General features: G+C 43.2%; 1 protein-coding gene across 3 annotated transcripts in view; it reads left to right on the top strand.

The window, feature by feature from the left end:
- GPHN (gephyrin) overlaps nt 1–12,359 on the top strand; it is a 414,574-nt gene that overhangs the window by 241,866 nt on the left and 160,349 nt on the right. For all 3 annotated transcript variants that reach the window (XM_006090985.3, XM_006090983.3, XM_023755821.1), the window contains 2 exons: nt 2,624–2,896; nt 4,366–4,473. In XM_006090985.3, the coding sequence (XP_006091047.1) occupies nt 2,624–2,896; nt 4,366–4,473 (381 nt within the window). The remainder of the gene's footprint in view (nt 1–2,623; nt 2,897–4,365; nt 4,474–12,359) is intronic.

Consider the following 12,359-nt stretch of genomic DNA (forward strand, 5'->3'; position numbering starts at 1 on the left):
CCCCCAAAATCTCTTCTCCATTTTCTGACCATTTGACCAATTTATGTGCATATGGCCTTGGATTTCTAGGCCTACACTGGGCGAAGGGATCCAGACCCTTTTGTCAGGCCTTATCTTGACTAGATTATGGGATCATCCATCACGTTAGGTGATTCAAGGTGAGTTTTCTTAGTCATCTTTGTCTTCTCGCTTTTTAAATATTTCTAAACTAAAGTAAATAGAGATTTGTTTAGGACCTCTCAATAGAGATTTGTTTAGGACCAAAGCCCTCATATTAAACTACATTGTTAGATGGTGCAGTGCCATAGTCACCAGGAAATCAAAGACACTCCTATCATGAGACAAGCAACTGCTCCTATCTGTGCTCAACCCACAACAATGCTACATTAAGACCTTTGTTTTGCCCCCATCAGTGCTCACTTTATTCAGCCATTTTTTTTTTATTCAATTGAATTTATTGGGGTAACAATGGTTAATAACATTATATAGGTTTTAAGTGTACAATTCTATGATACATCTATTATTGCATTTTGTGTGCCCACCACCCACAGTCGAATCTCTTCCGTCACCATATATTGGACCCCCTTTACCCTTTACTACCCTCTTAACCCTGATTCCCTCTGGTAATTACCATACTGTTGTCTGTGTCTATGAGATTTTATTTGTTTTGTTTGTTCATGTGTTGCTTTCAGTTTTATATCCCACATATGAGTGAAATCATATGATTCTTCACTTTTTCTGTCTGATTTATTTTAATTAGCATGATATTCTCCAATTCTATCCTGCTAGGACAAGTCCTATTCTCTTATGAATTAATCTAACTTTATTCACTGTTTATTGCTTTAACCTAACTTTTTTCCTTCGGAAGCAGCTCTGAGGTTAGCAACTATATATTGGACAAGCCAAAATCTCAGCTTGGCTCAGCCTCAGGATCCACTCCAACATTCTCCCTTATATTAATTTTAGCTAGCACAGATATCAGTAACCGAGGGACTATATATGTACCTTGTTTCTTGTTATTTTACATTTATTTATCCATCCAGTAACACAGCTCCTTAGGAGTTGGATCTTTCATTTCGAAATTCCATTGCTAACTTTAATCTTCAATAACTAATTGCAGCACAGCTGCATTTCCTTTCTGTGAGTGACTTTGTGTTCATTCAGGCTTTAAAGACTCATCATTCTTTACCCTCTCTTCCTTCCTCCTCCCAGATCACATGTTTCATGCATCACACTCTTTCTAGCAAATCCCACTTCTAATACCAATTGTAAGGAGTTTTGGCCAACTGCAAAAGTTAGCCAACTACAAGACTGCCCTCATTTCTGACACCAGTTGCAATTCAAGGGATTTCTAAAACCACCCTCAGTTTTAATAATTCAATAGGACTCATAGAACTCACTGAAAGCTGTTATACTCACAGTTATATGTTATATTACATGGAAAGAATATGGATTGAAATCAGCCAAGGGAAGAAGCAGAAAGGGCAGAGTCTAAGAGAGGTACCAAATGAGGAATTCTGGTTATCCTCTTAAACTACTCTCCATAATATGAGACGATACAGACAGACTATTGCTAGCAAGGTACCCTGGCTTTTTGCCTATGGTGTCCAGAGTTTTTATTGGGACTTGATCACATATTTCCTGCAAAGCTGACATTTAGCCTAGTCTTTTCCAGAGGGAAGACTGGTGATTTTACTCTCTAGTTCCTTCCAGAGGCAAAACTAATAATGTTTCCTGGAGCCCTCATAATAAATCAGTGTTAGGCTGTCCAGTAGCTAAAGCCCCCAAGCAAACAAATACATTTCTATCATGCATGAAATTCCAAGGCACTAGAGATCACCTCTCAAAATTTGAAAGTAAAGGCCAAACCTCTCTTTGGTTAAGGTTAAATCCTTTACTATCCAATCTTTATCAGTAAAGTGATTGAGCTATGCAAAAAGAAATCAAAATATTGGGCATGCTTTCATGTATTTCAGTAACCCTCCATAAATTCAAGATACTTTTTTTACATCTTACATTTTAAGGTAAGTTACTTTAAATATAAAAGAGAAAGACCTCTGCCCCAACACATTCCCCAAACATATATGACCCAATGTTCTAAGGTTAACATTCTCACCTATTCTCTTTTTGATGATACATTATAGGTAATAGTGTGCAGCTGAGCAGGAGACTGTATTGACTTTAATGCAGTGTTTTGTACAAAGTTATATCTAATGTTGACTAGCTGTACTTTATGATGGTAGTCAGAACTTTAGATCTCTGGATAAAATAGCTCAGTCCTCAAGTGGTTTGTTAGTTCTAATGCTCTGCTCTAATTAGAGAGGTAATAACTGTTTTTTTTCTTTTCCCATAATATATCCTTGAACCCCAAAGTTGTATAAACATTTTTGGTCAAAAAAATATTGTGTGCTTATATAGTACTGTAGTTCCTCAAAGAATACTGTAATATACAACATGCTTACTTCCTTTTTCATATTACAACAATAATGCTTTAAATATGATTCATTCTTAAGACTGATGAAAAGAAATGCAAATCCAAAAATCACAAATAAGTTTGATTGCTACCATTTTTTATGCCTATAAAAGTACTTCATCTTCATTTTTTTCTTTCTCTTGCATACAGGAATGCTTTCAGTTCATACTGCCAGCTCTACCTCATGCCATTGACCTTTTACGTGATGCCATTGTAAAAGTAAAGGAAGTGCATGATGAACTTGAAGATTTACCTTCCCCACCACCTCCTCTTTCTCCTCCTCCCACAACTAGCCCCCATAAACAGACAGAAGACAAAGGGGTTCAATGTGAAGAAGAGGAAGAAGAGAAGAAAGACAGTGGTGTTGCTTCAACAGAAGATAGTTCTTCATCACATATAACTGCAGCAGCCATTGCTGCCAAGGTAAGCTTTCTGAGAGAGACCCAGCAATCTAAAGGACCCACAGGTAAATGTACTGATTTCATCCCTCTTCTCATCTCATCATTCCGTAAGTTTAAAACCTCTTTACTACATTCTTTAAAAGAACAGAGATACTCATGACGCCGCTTTTTCCTCCATAATGTAGAGTTCTTGAAAGCCTTGAAGCTTGTTCTGAGTTCTGAGGCATTCAAGATACTGCTGTTACCTAGTGAAGTAAAAGCTGCAATGATAAACAATGTAATAAACAATGTGACATTGAAGAACTTTTTGGAGATGTCATTTTTGTGTAATAATAAATATATAATGTTCACATATTCAAAAAATCAAATATTCACAATTTCTTAAAGGAACAATAATTCAGTGGTTCTCAACCTGTGGGTCACGAACAATGAAAATACATCCTGCATATCAGATATTTACATTACAATTCATAACAGTAGCAAAATTACAGTTATGAAGTAGCAACGAAAATAATTTTATGGTTGGGGGTCACCACAACATGAGGAACTGTATTAAAGGGTCGCGGCATTAGGAAGGTTGAGAACCACTGTTAGATGATTCAAGAGATTAGTTAAAAAGGTTAATAAAGATATTTTAATGTAAGTGTTTTCAGCAATTAACTAAACAGTTATTTAAATAAATGACAGATTACCATAGTGGTGTAGGCAGGAAATGGATATAAGGTATTTGCATTTTTAATCTAATAAAGTAATATTATTAGGACAGTACCAACATATTAAAAACTCTTTTGGGGAAATGCAGGGAGTAGGGTACCATGAGGTACTTGAATAAATTTAGTCATTTTAAGTCACAGAACATCATTTACATTATTATCCATACCTAGTATGCTTTACCCAGTGTGCTTTAAAATCTTCAAAAAGTAAAATATCACTTCTGGGAATAATGATTGTTCATTGATTGAGAGCATAAAGAGTAAAAATCCAATTACTATCTTAAGCAATTCCTAACATTTTATGGATTATCCAGATATTTTGCCTATGAGGATTGCATGAGAGGGTTTTTTGACAACATATAGATAGAAAGGATCATAGAGATCCTTTTGAAGTGTACATTCAGACAACCAGCAGGTGATCCTTTCACTGAAGATAGATGATTCTATCTTCAGATCAATTTAATGATCCATTAAGTTTTTACTTAAGGCTAGTATTTAAGATGTATGTGAATTTTGTTTTGTTTTGCTGGAACTAATTGGTGAATAATATACATTTAAAAATCAATGTATGTTCTTTTTCTTTTACTCTTAATTAAAAGAGTAAAAAATACCACCAATTTCAATCTTAAGAAAAAAGCTTATAGCATTTGAAATCTAAGCTGATTTGACATTTCATTGTTCCATTTGTTTTCACCTTTTTTCCTTTCCAGTCATTTTGCTTGTATAGTTTCATGTTTTCTTGTCACTATATTCATAGTTATTATGTGTTGTGCATTAGAAGCATCCATTCTACACCAGTCCTGCTGTTATCATGGCACATGGTGAGCAGCCCATCCCTGGTCTCATCAGTTATTCCCATCATGCAACAGGCAGTGCAGATGAACGGGTAAGACAAAGAGGCTTTTGCATTAATGATTTTGCAAGCATACCACCTACCTCCTATCTTTAGAGGTAGGCTATAACATATTATGGGAAATATGTTTTATTCAGAAGGACCTTCAGCAGTGCTTTCTTGTGAAAGTGTAAGTGCCACTGACTATATTTCATTGAAGAATTTAATTTAATAGAGTTTCTCCTATACCTAAATTACTACTACTCTAATATCATTAAGATTCTGAAGTATGTGGCAATGAGCTTTCATTACATGACTTCCAAGAAATTCATTGCTCAGAAGTTTTTTTTTCTTTAGCAGTTTTATCAAATACCTTCAAATAAATTACCCTGCTTAATTAAAGTAATTTCTTTAAGAGGTTCAGCCTATGTCTTAAAATCTAAACAGATTGTTCAAGCTAATATTTCATTTGTATTAACCTTGGGGTTTTTTTGCTCATGATTTTACATCTTATTTTCTTTTCCTTCACTATGTTCTCATTACAACCATTTAAAGAGTTGAGTCTTGATACAAATTCTGAGATTTCTAAGATAGAAACTTTTAAGGATACATATCACTTCTTTTAGTCACTGGCTGAATGATAGTTTGCAAGAAATGCCAGACTAGGAAAGATTAAACTGATAAGTATAACTGACTAAGCAGTGATAATTTAGACTATGGCTGCAAAAAAAGGAAAAAAAAATATAGATAGATAGATAGATAGATAGATAGATAGATATTAGAGGCCCAATACATGAAATTCGTGCAAGGGGCTCGGCCCTCACAGCCGTGGCGGCTTGCCTCGGCCCTCGCAGCCCCGACTTATTCTGGAAGTCTAGTTAGCATATTATGATTTATTATTATACTAGAGGCCTTGTGCACGTAATTCGTGCACGGGTAGGGTCCCTAGGCCTGGCCAGCAATCAGGGCCGATGGGGCCTTCTGGCTGCCAGGCAGGGCCTTCCTTCATTCCACACCACCCCCTGGTGGTCAGCTCACATCATAATGAGCGATCAAACTCTCAGTCTCCCAGTCAAACTCCTAAGGGGACACTTTGAATATTAGCCATATATCTATATATATATAAAATAGAGAAATATGCAAATTAGCCCAGACGCCTTAATGGTCACGACCGAACAGCAGGGACTTGAGCAGCCGCAGGCTCCCAGCACCGCCAGCCCCCTATCGGCCAGCACACCCTCGGGCCTGGAATAATGACGCATTCAAAGTGAGCCCAGAGTCACTGCACAGGGGGCTGCGGATCAGGGAGCTGCAGATCAGGGGGGCTGTGGATCAGGGGTGCTGCTGATCAGGGGCCTGTGGCACTGGGGACCCCAGCTCCGAGCCCAGAGCCTGGCCTCAGGGCTGCAGCTGTGGCTGTGCTGCCCAGTGGGGAGCCCCACAATCTGCCCCCACAGACTCAGGAGAACCAACAGGTCTGTGGGGATGGCCAGGAAGAGGCCTCACCTGGCACCCTTTACTTCGTGAGGAGGGCCTGTGGATGGGAGTTGGGGGCCAGACTGTGACCAGCGATCAGTGTTTGAAGAGGGAGCCTTCAGCCCCGTGGACTTTCTCTCCCAACGAAGAGGGCCATGCCGGGCCCGCGTGGCCGCTGCCCACCCCCACGGGTGTCTGCAGTCCCACGTGGGACCGTGAACCATGTCTGAGCCACTCTGAGGTGGAGCCCACATCACCTCTTTAAAGTTTTCATTTTTGCTGATCGGACCTTTGCCATGCAGCGTAGAAGCCAGGACAGTGGGCACAGTGGAGCCTGCAGACGGGCACCCAGGAGCTCCTGGGCTCCCATGGCTTCATTCAGAGAAGGTGCCCCCCACATACCGTTCACCTCAGCCTATAGGGAGCAGCACAGTCACTGCGACAGGCACGGCCCCAAAGCTGCTCCTGAACCTCGCTCTTCCTCCCTCGGCTCCCAAAGCCCAACGCAGTCTGTGAACAGCCCTGCAGAGGGTTGGCTGGTGCCCTCCCCAGGTACCAGACAGGACCAGGCAGCTGGGGGGTGAGGTTGGCCTGGAGCAGACTTAGCCCTTGCAAGCTGTGTCACAGCAGATCCTGAGCAGCAAGAACTTACCAATAGGCATGTTTGTGCAGACATTTTAAACAACATCCACTTTTAAAACTGAATTGAGAAGCATAGATTGTTGCTCTAGAGAGCAATGCTTCGGCGGGACCCCGAGGTCACCTTGGAGGCTAGAACCAAAAGTTACATGAGAGCAAGTGTTGGCGAGGATGTGGACAAATCCGAGCCCTCACACACTGCTGTTGGAATGGAAATGGTGTGGCCGCTCCTCAAATGATTAGTATCAGTCACATAGGACCCTGCAACCCGCCACTCCGAGGTATACACCCAAGTGAGGCAGGCGGTCACAAAACGCCCATTGTGTATGGTCCCATTCCCATGAAATGTCTGAAACAGCAGTGTGCAGATGGCTGGGTGGGGCAGGCAGCTAGATGGGAAAGGTGGCACGGGGTTTCTTCTAGAAGCAATATAACGTTCTAAAAGTGACTGGTGGTGCCCTGGCTGGTTTGGCTTAGTGGATAGAGCATCAGCATACAGACTGCAGGGTCCCGAGTTCAATTTTGGTCAAGGGCACATGCCCAGGTTGCGAGTCCAATCCCCACTAGGGGGCATGCAGGATGCAGCTGATCCATGATTCTCTATCATTGATGTTTCTCTCTCCCCCTCTCCCTTCCTCTCTGAAATCAAGATACACACACACACACACACACACACACACACACTAATAAAAGGGTAATATGCTTATTAGACCGGATAGACCTGACATCTTCCTAACGTCATTCTGGACATACTTCCTGACAAAGCCTGGGCCCAGCCTAGAGGAAGCTGCCCGGGATCCCGGGTGCCTGCGGCTGGCCAGAGGGAGGCAAGCCCTGGTCCCGGGTGCCAGAGGGAAGCCGGTGCCAGCAGCCCAGGGAAGGAAGGCCTACTCTTGCACAAATTTTCGGGCAACGGGCCTCTAATGTGTGTGTGTGTGTGTGTGTGTGTGTGTGTGTGTGTGTGTGTACTGAGTGACCAGATTATTTTTGTAGGCAAATTAGCTATAATTTCGCACTGAAGTTGCTAGAGGGCCAGACTTTTATAAATAGGGAAGCAGGTTGTTTACCACTTACCACGACAGTAGAAGTGATTTTTTTCTGAAGATATGGGTAAACCACGCTATTTAACAGCCTTTGAACGTGAGATATATTTGAACATAAGTGGCCAGATTATTATGACCACCCCATCAGTACTTCATTGGGCCACCTTTTGCTTTCAATACTTCGGCAATTCTTGGCATTGACTCCACGAGATGTTGAAAGGTGATGTGAGGAATCTGACACCATGCCTGATGAATAGCACTGTCCAGTTCTGTGAGATTTAATGGTTGTGGAACCAGCTGCCTGATGGCTCTTTTAACTTCGTCCCACAAATGCTCAATTGGATTGAGATATGGTGATTGTGGGGGCCACCTAAGCAAGGTAAAGTCTCCCTCATCTTCTTGAAACCACTCCTGCACAATACGAGCACCGTGGCATAGCACTTTGTCTTGTTGGAAGAAGCCATCTCCATTGGGATATGCCAGTGGTCGGCAAACCGCGGCTCACGAGCCACATGTGGCTCTTTGGCCCCTTGAGTGTGGCTCTTCCACAAAATACCACGTGCGGGCGTGCACGTACAGTGCGAAGTTGACTTAAAACTTTAAGTAAAGTTTATTAAGTTAATTTTAGGGAACGTTGTGGAGTGAAAGAAGATGTAGTGTCGAGGATTGAGAAAGGTATGTTGAGATGGTTTGGACATATAGAGAGGATGAAGGAAAGGAGATAGACAAAACAAGTATACAAGACGAGTGTGGATGGGAGAGTTGGAAGGGGTCGACCTCAGCGAACGTACCTCAATCAGATTGAGGACGTTTTTAGCAAAGGCCAGCTTAGGAGTACCCTAATTAAGTTAATAACAATGTACCTACCTATATAGTTTAAGTTTAAAAAATTTGGCTCTCAAAAGAAATTTCAATCGTTGTACTGTTGATATTTGGCTCTGTTGACTGATGAGTTTGCCGACCACTGGGATACTCCATCAACATGATAGGATGACCTTGATCAGCAATGATACTTAGGTATGTTGTGCTATTCAGACGTTGTTCCACACGAATTAAAGGGCCCAAATCATGCCAGGAAAACATGCCCCAAACCATAACACTGCCCCCACCAGCTTGAAAGGTTGTACTCATGCATGTGGGGTGCATGCTTTCATGCTGTTTCCGCCAAATTCTCACTCTGCCATCTGCTTGATGCAACTGGAAACATGATTCATCGGACCACATGATTTTTTTCCAATGCTCGACTGTTTAATTCTTGTGTTCCTGTGCAAATTGGAGACTTTTTATCTTTGTAACTGCAGTCAACAAAGGTGTTCGAACAGGCCTTCGGCTTCCATTTCCCATACGATGCACTGTACGGTTAATTTGCCTACAAACGTCAGGTGGTCATAATAATCTGGCCACTCAGTGTATATGTGTGTGTGTGTGTGTGTATAATCTCCCATGTTCAAAGGCTGTTAAATCGCATTGTTTACCCATATCTTCAGAGAAAAATCACTTCTACTATTGTGGTAAACAACCTGCTTCCCTATTTATAATGGTCTGGCCCTCTAGCAACTTCAGCGCGAAATTATAGCTAATTTGCCTACAAACATCAGGTGGTCATAATAATCTGACCACTGGAAAAAAATATATCCTATCTAATAATAGAGAAACATGGTAATTAACCATATCTTCGCTACCCTTCCCATTGGCTAATCAGCAAGATATGCAAATTAACTGCCAGCCAAGATGGCGGCTGGCAGCCAGGCAACTGAAGTGAACAGGAGGCTTGCTTGCTCCAGTGACGGAGGAAGCCAACGTTCCCCGCCTGCCACAGCCCAGCTCTGAGCTTGCTCTCTAAGAAACAGTGTTACAAATATAGAAGCTAAACAAAACCCAGAAACCTGCTTTCAGTCAGCCGGGATCTCAGAGCTGGGGTCGCAACAAAGTTTCAAATACAGAAGGTAAACAAAGCCCAGAAACCTGCTTTCAGCAGCCGAGGTCTCAGAGCTGGAGCCGAGCCTTAGAGCTAAAGCCGGCTCTCAGTTCCAGTGACAGCCATAGAAGGTAAATAAATCCCAGAATAATAAAAAAAAAGAACAAAAGGAGAGGTTGGGAGCTTCAGTCACGCGCCAGCCTAAAAACGGCCCTCAGCCCCTCACCCAGAATGGCCAGGCACCCCAGTGGGGACCCCCACCCTGAAGGGGGTGTTACCAGCTGCAAACAGCCATCATCCCCTCATCCAGGCTGGCCAGGCACCCAAGCAGAACCCCCACCCTGATCCAGGACACCCTTCAGGGCAAACCAGCCTGCCCCCACCCGTGCACCAGGCCTCTATCCTATATAGTAAAAGGGTAATATGCCTCCCAGCACCGGGATCAACGGAGCCTCGAGGCCTCCCAAACCCGGGATCAGCGGAGCAGCGAGGCCTCCTAGCACTGGGATCAGCTGAGCAGTGAGGTCTCACTGCCCCGGTGTCAAGCGGAGCCGTGAGGCCTCCCAGCACTGGGATCAGCGGAGCCGCGAGGCCTCCTGGCCCCTGGAGCAGCGTGACAGGGGGCAGCGCCCAAACCCCCTGATCGCCCTGCGGCTCTGTGTGTGACAGGGGGCGGGGCCACAACCTCCCTATCCACCCTGCTCTGTTCGTGACAGGGGAAGGCGCCCCAACCCCCTGATCGGCCCTGCTCTGTGCCTGATAGGGGGGAGTTCCCCAACCCCCTGATCGCCCTGTGGCTCTGTGTGTGACGAGGGCGGCGCCCCAACCCCCTGATCGCCCTGTGGCTCTGTGTGTGACAGGGGGCGGTGCCCCAACTCCCCTATCGCCCTGTGGCTCTGTGTGTGACAGGGGGCGGTGCCCCAACTCCCCTATCGGCCCTACTCTGTGAGTGACAAGGGGGAGCTCCTCAACCCCCTCATCGGCCCTGCTCTGTGTGTGACAGGGTACGGAGCCCCAACGCCCCTGATGGGCCCTGCTCTGTGCATGACAGGGGGCAACGCCCCAACCCCCTGATCGGCCCTGCTCTGTGCATGACGGGGTGGCGCCATAACTTCCCTATCGACCCTGCCTTGAGTTTGACAGGGGGCGGTGCCCCAACCCCCCAATCGGCCCTACCCTGAGTGTGACTAGGGGTGGCATCGCAACCTCCCGATCCCCCCTGCTCTGTGCATGACGGGGCGGCACCCCAACTCCCCAATCGGCCCTGCTCTGAGCCTGACCAGGGGCTGCACCTAGGGATTGGGCGTGCCCTCTGCCACCCGGGAGCAGGCCTAAGCCAGCAGGTCGTTATCTCCCGAGGGGTCCCAGACTGGGAGAGGGCACAGGCCGGGCTGGGGGACCCCCCTCCGCCCCCCCCCCCAAGTGCACAAATTTTTGTGCACCGGGCCTCTAGTCTATATATATAAAAGCCTAAGAGACCAGCCAACCGGCCAATCAGCACTGACCACCAGGGATATATATTATCCCTAATAGGGATATAAACTGAGAGGAAAAAGTACTGAAGTAAATTTTGCCTTTAAATATTTAGGGAGAACAAGCACTCAGAATTTGGGGAAGTGGGTATGGAGGGGTAGGTGGGGAACTAGTGGTTTCTTGGGAGATACACTACAAAAATGAAGACTTTAATCTTTATATGCAACAAGCCCTACCTGGTTGGAAATAAACTTTAGTTAGTCAAAGGACAAGTAGAAAACTTAAATATTGATTATTAAAATTACTAATGAATTTCAGTTGACAACTAGCATGTGAATTCTCCAGATATAGCTTTGTTATAAATTATAAACATTCAAAAATATATGAAACTTGAACCAGGACTGTTTTTTGTATTCTCATCTTATTAAACAACCACAACTGTATTAATCATCCTGGTTTTCAAAATAAAGTATTTGGAAGTTTTATATTCATACCCAAAGTTTTAAGTTATTAATGTCTGAGTTTTATACTATTACACTGAAAATTATTTTAATGGCTCTTTGTTTTAAAACTCGTATTGTTGAAAGTATTACATATGTCCCTTATTTTCCCCCATTGACCCCTCCTGGTGTGGTTCTTTTTGTATTTTTAGTAGTCCCAAGGATTGCACATACCTAGTACCATTCTAGATGCCTGGAAGAGAAATTATTACATATGGTGGATTCCTTTTATTACTAGGATTTCATTCTCTGGAGAAATTCGTTGAAAATGGCTATTTAAGTTTTCTAACTGGATGGCCTCATATGGCATCACCAGGAACTTATTATTTATTACTTGATATTTAATAATCCTTTGTAAGTAGTGGTTATGGTCTTTTGACAGATAATTCAGTTTTGTAAGTTGACTTACACTTCCTTTGACAAATGATTATCAGAGCTATAAATCAAAGAGTATAATGTTCTATTTCTACAGACCTAACATCCATAGAAAAGAATGAAAAAGAAGAAATAGGTAACAGAAAATGATTAAAAGGAAGGTTTTTAATGTCCTCAGTACTCCTAAAGAAGTTGTGTTAACTCTGTGAATGCTTATCTGGCACTAACTTCATCAATGAGCCTCAGTGGTTATGAATGCCCAGGTTTAGTGTCAGTGTTTTAGATCTCTACATGAAACAGTCATTTGCAATATCTCTATGAACTATTTGGCTGATTGTTACAAGCTTTAATGTAAAATTTAAAAATTAATTTTTAAAAGGGAGCATCTAATTACCTATTGGAGAAAAAAATCACAGTTTTCCCTCAGCTGGTTCCCATTCTGAGGCATACGAAGCAGTATGGAATAATGTAAAATTATGAAACTTAAAATCAGAAAAACTAGGTATAAGCCCTGAC

The sequence above is a fragment of the Myotis lucifugus genome, unplaced genomic scaffold (assembly GCF_000147115.1).
Source record: "Myotis lucifugus unplaced genomic scaffold, Myoluc2.0 scaffold_85, whole genome shotgun sequence".
NCBI classification, from domain to species: Eukaryota; Metazoa; Chordata; class Mammalia; order Chiroptera; family Vespertilionidae; genus Myotis; species Myotis lucifugus.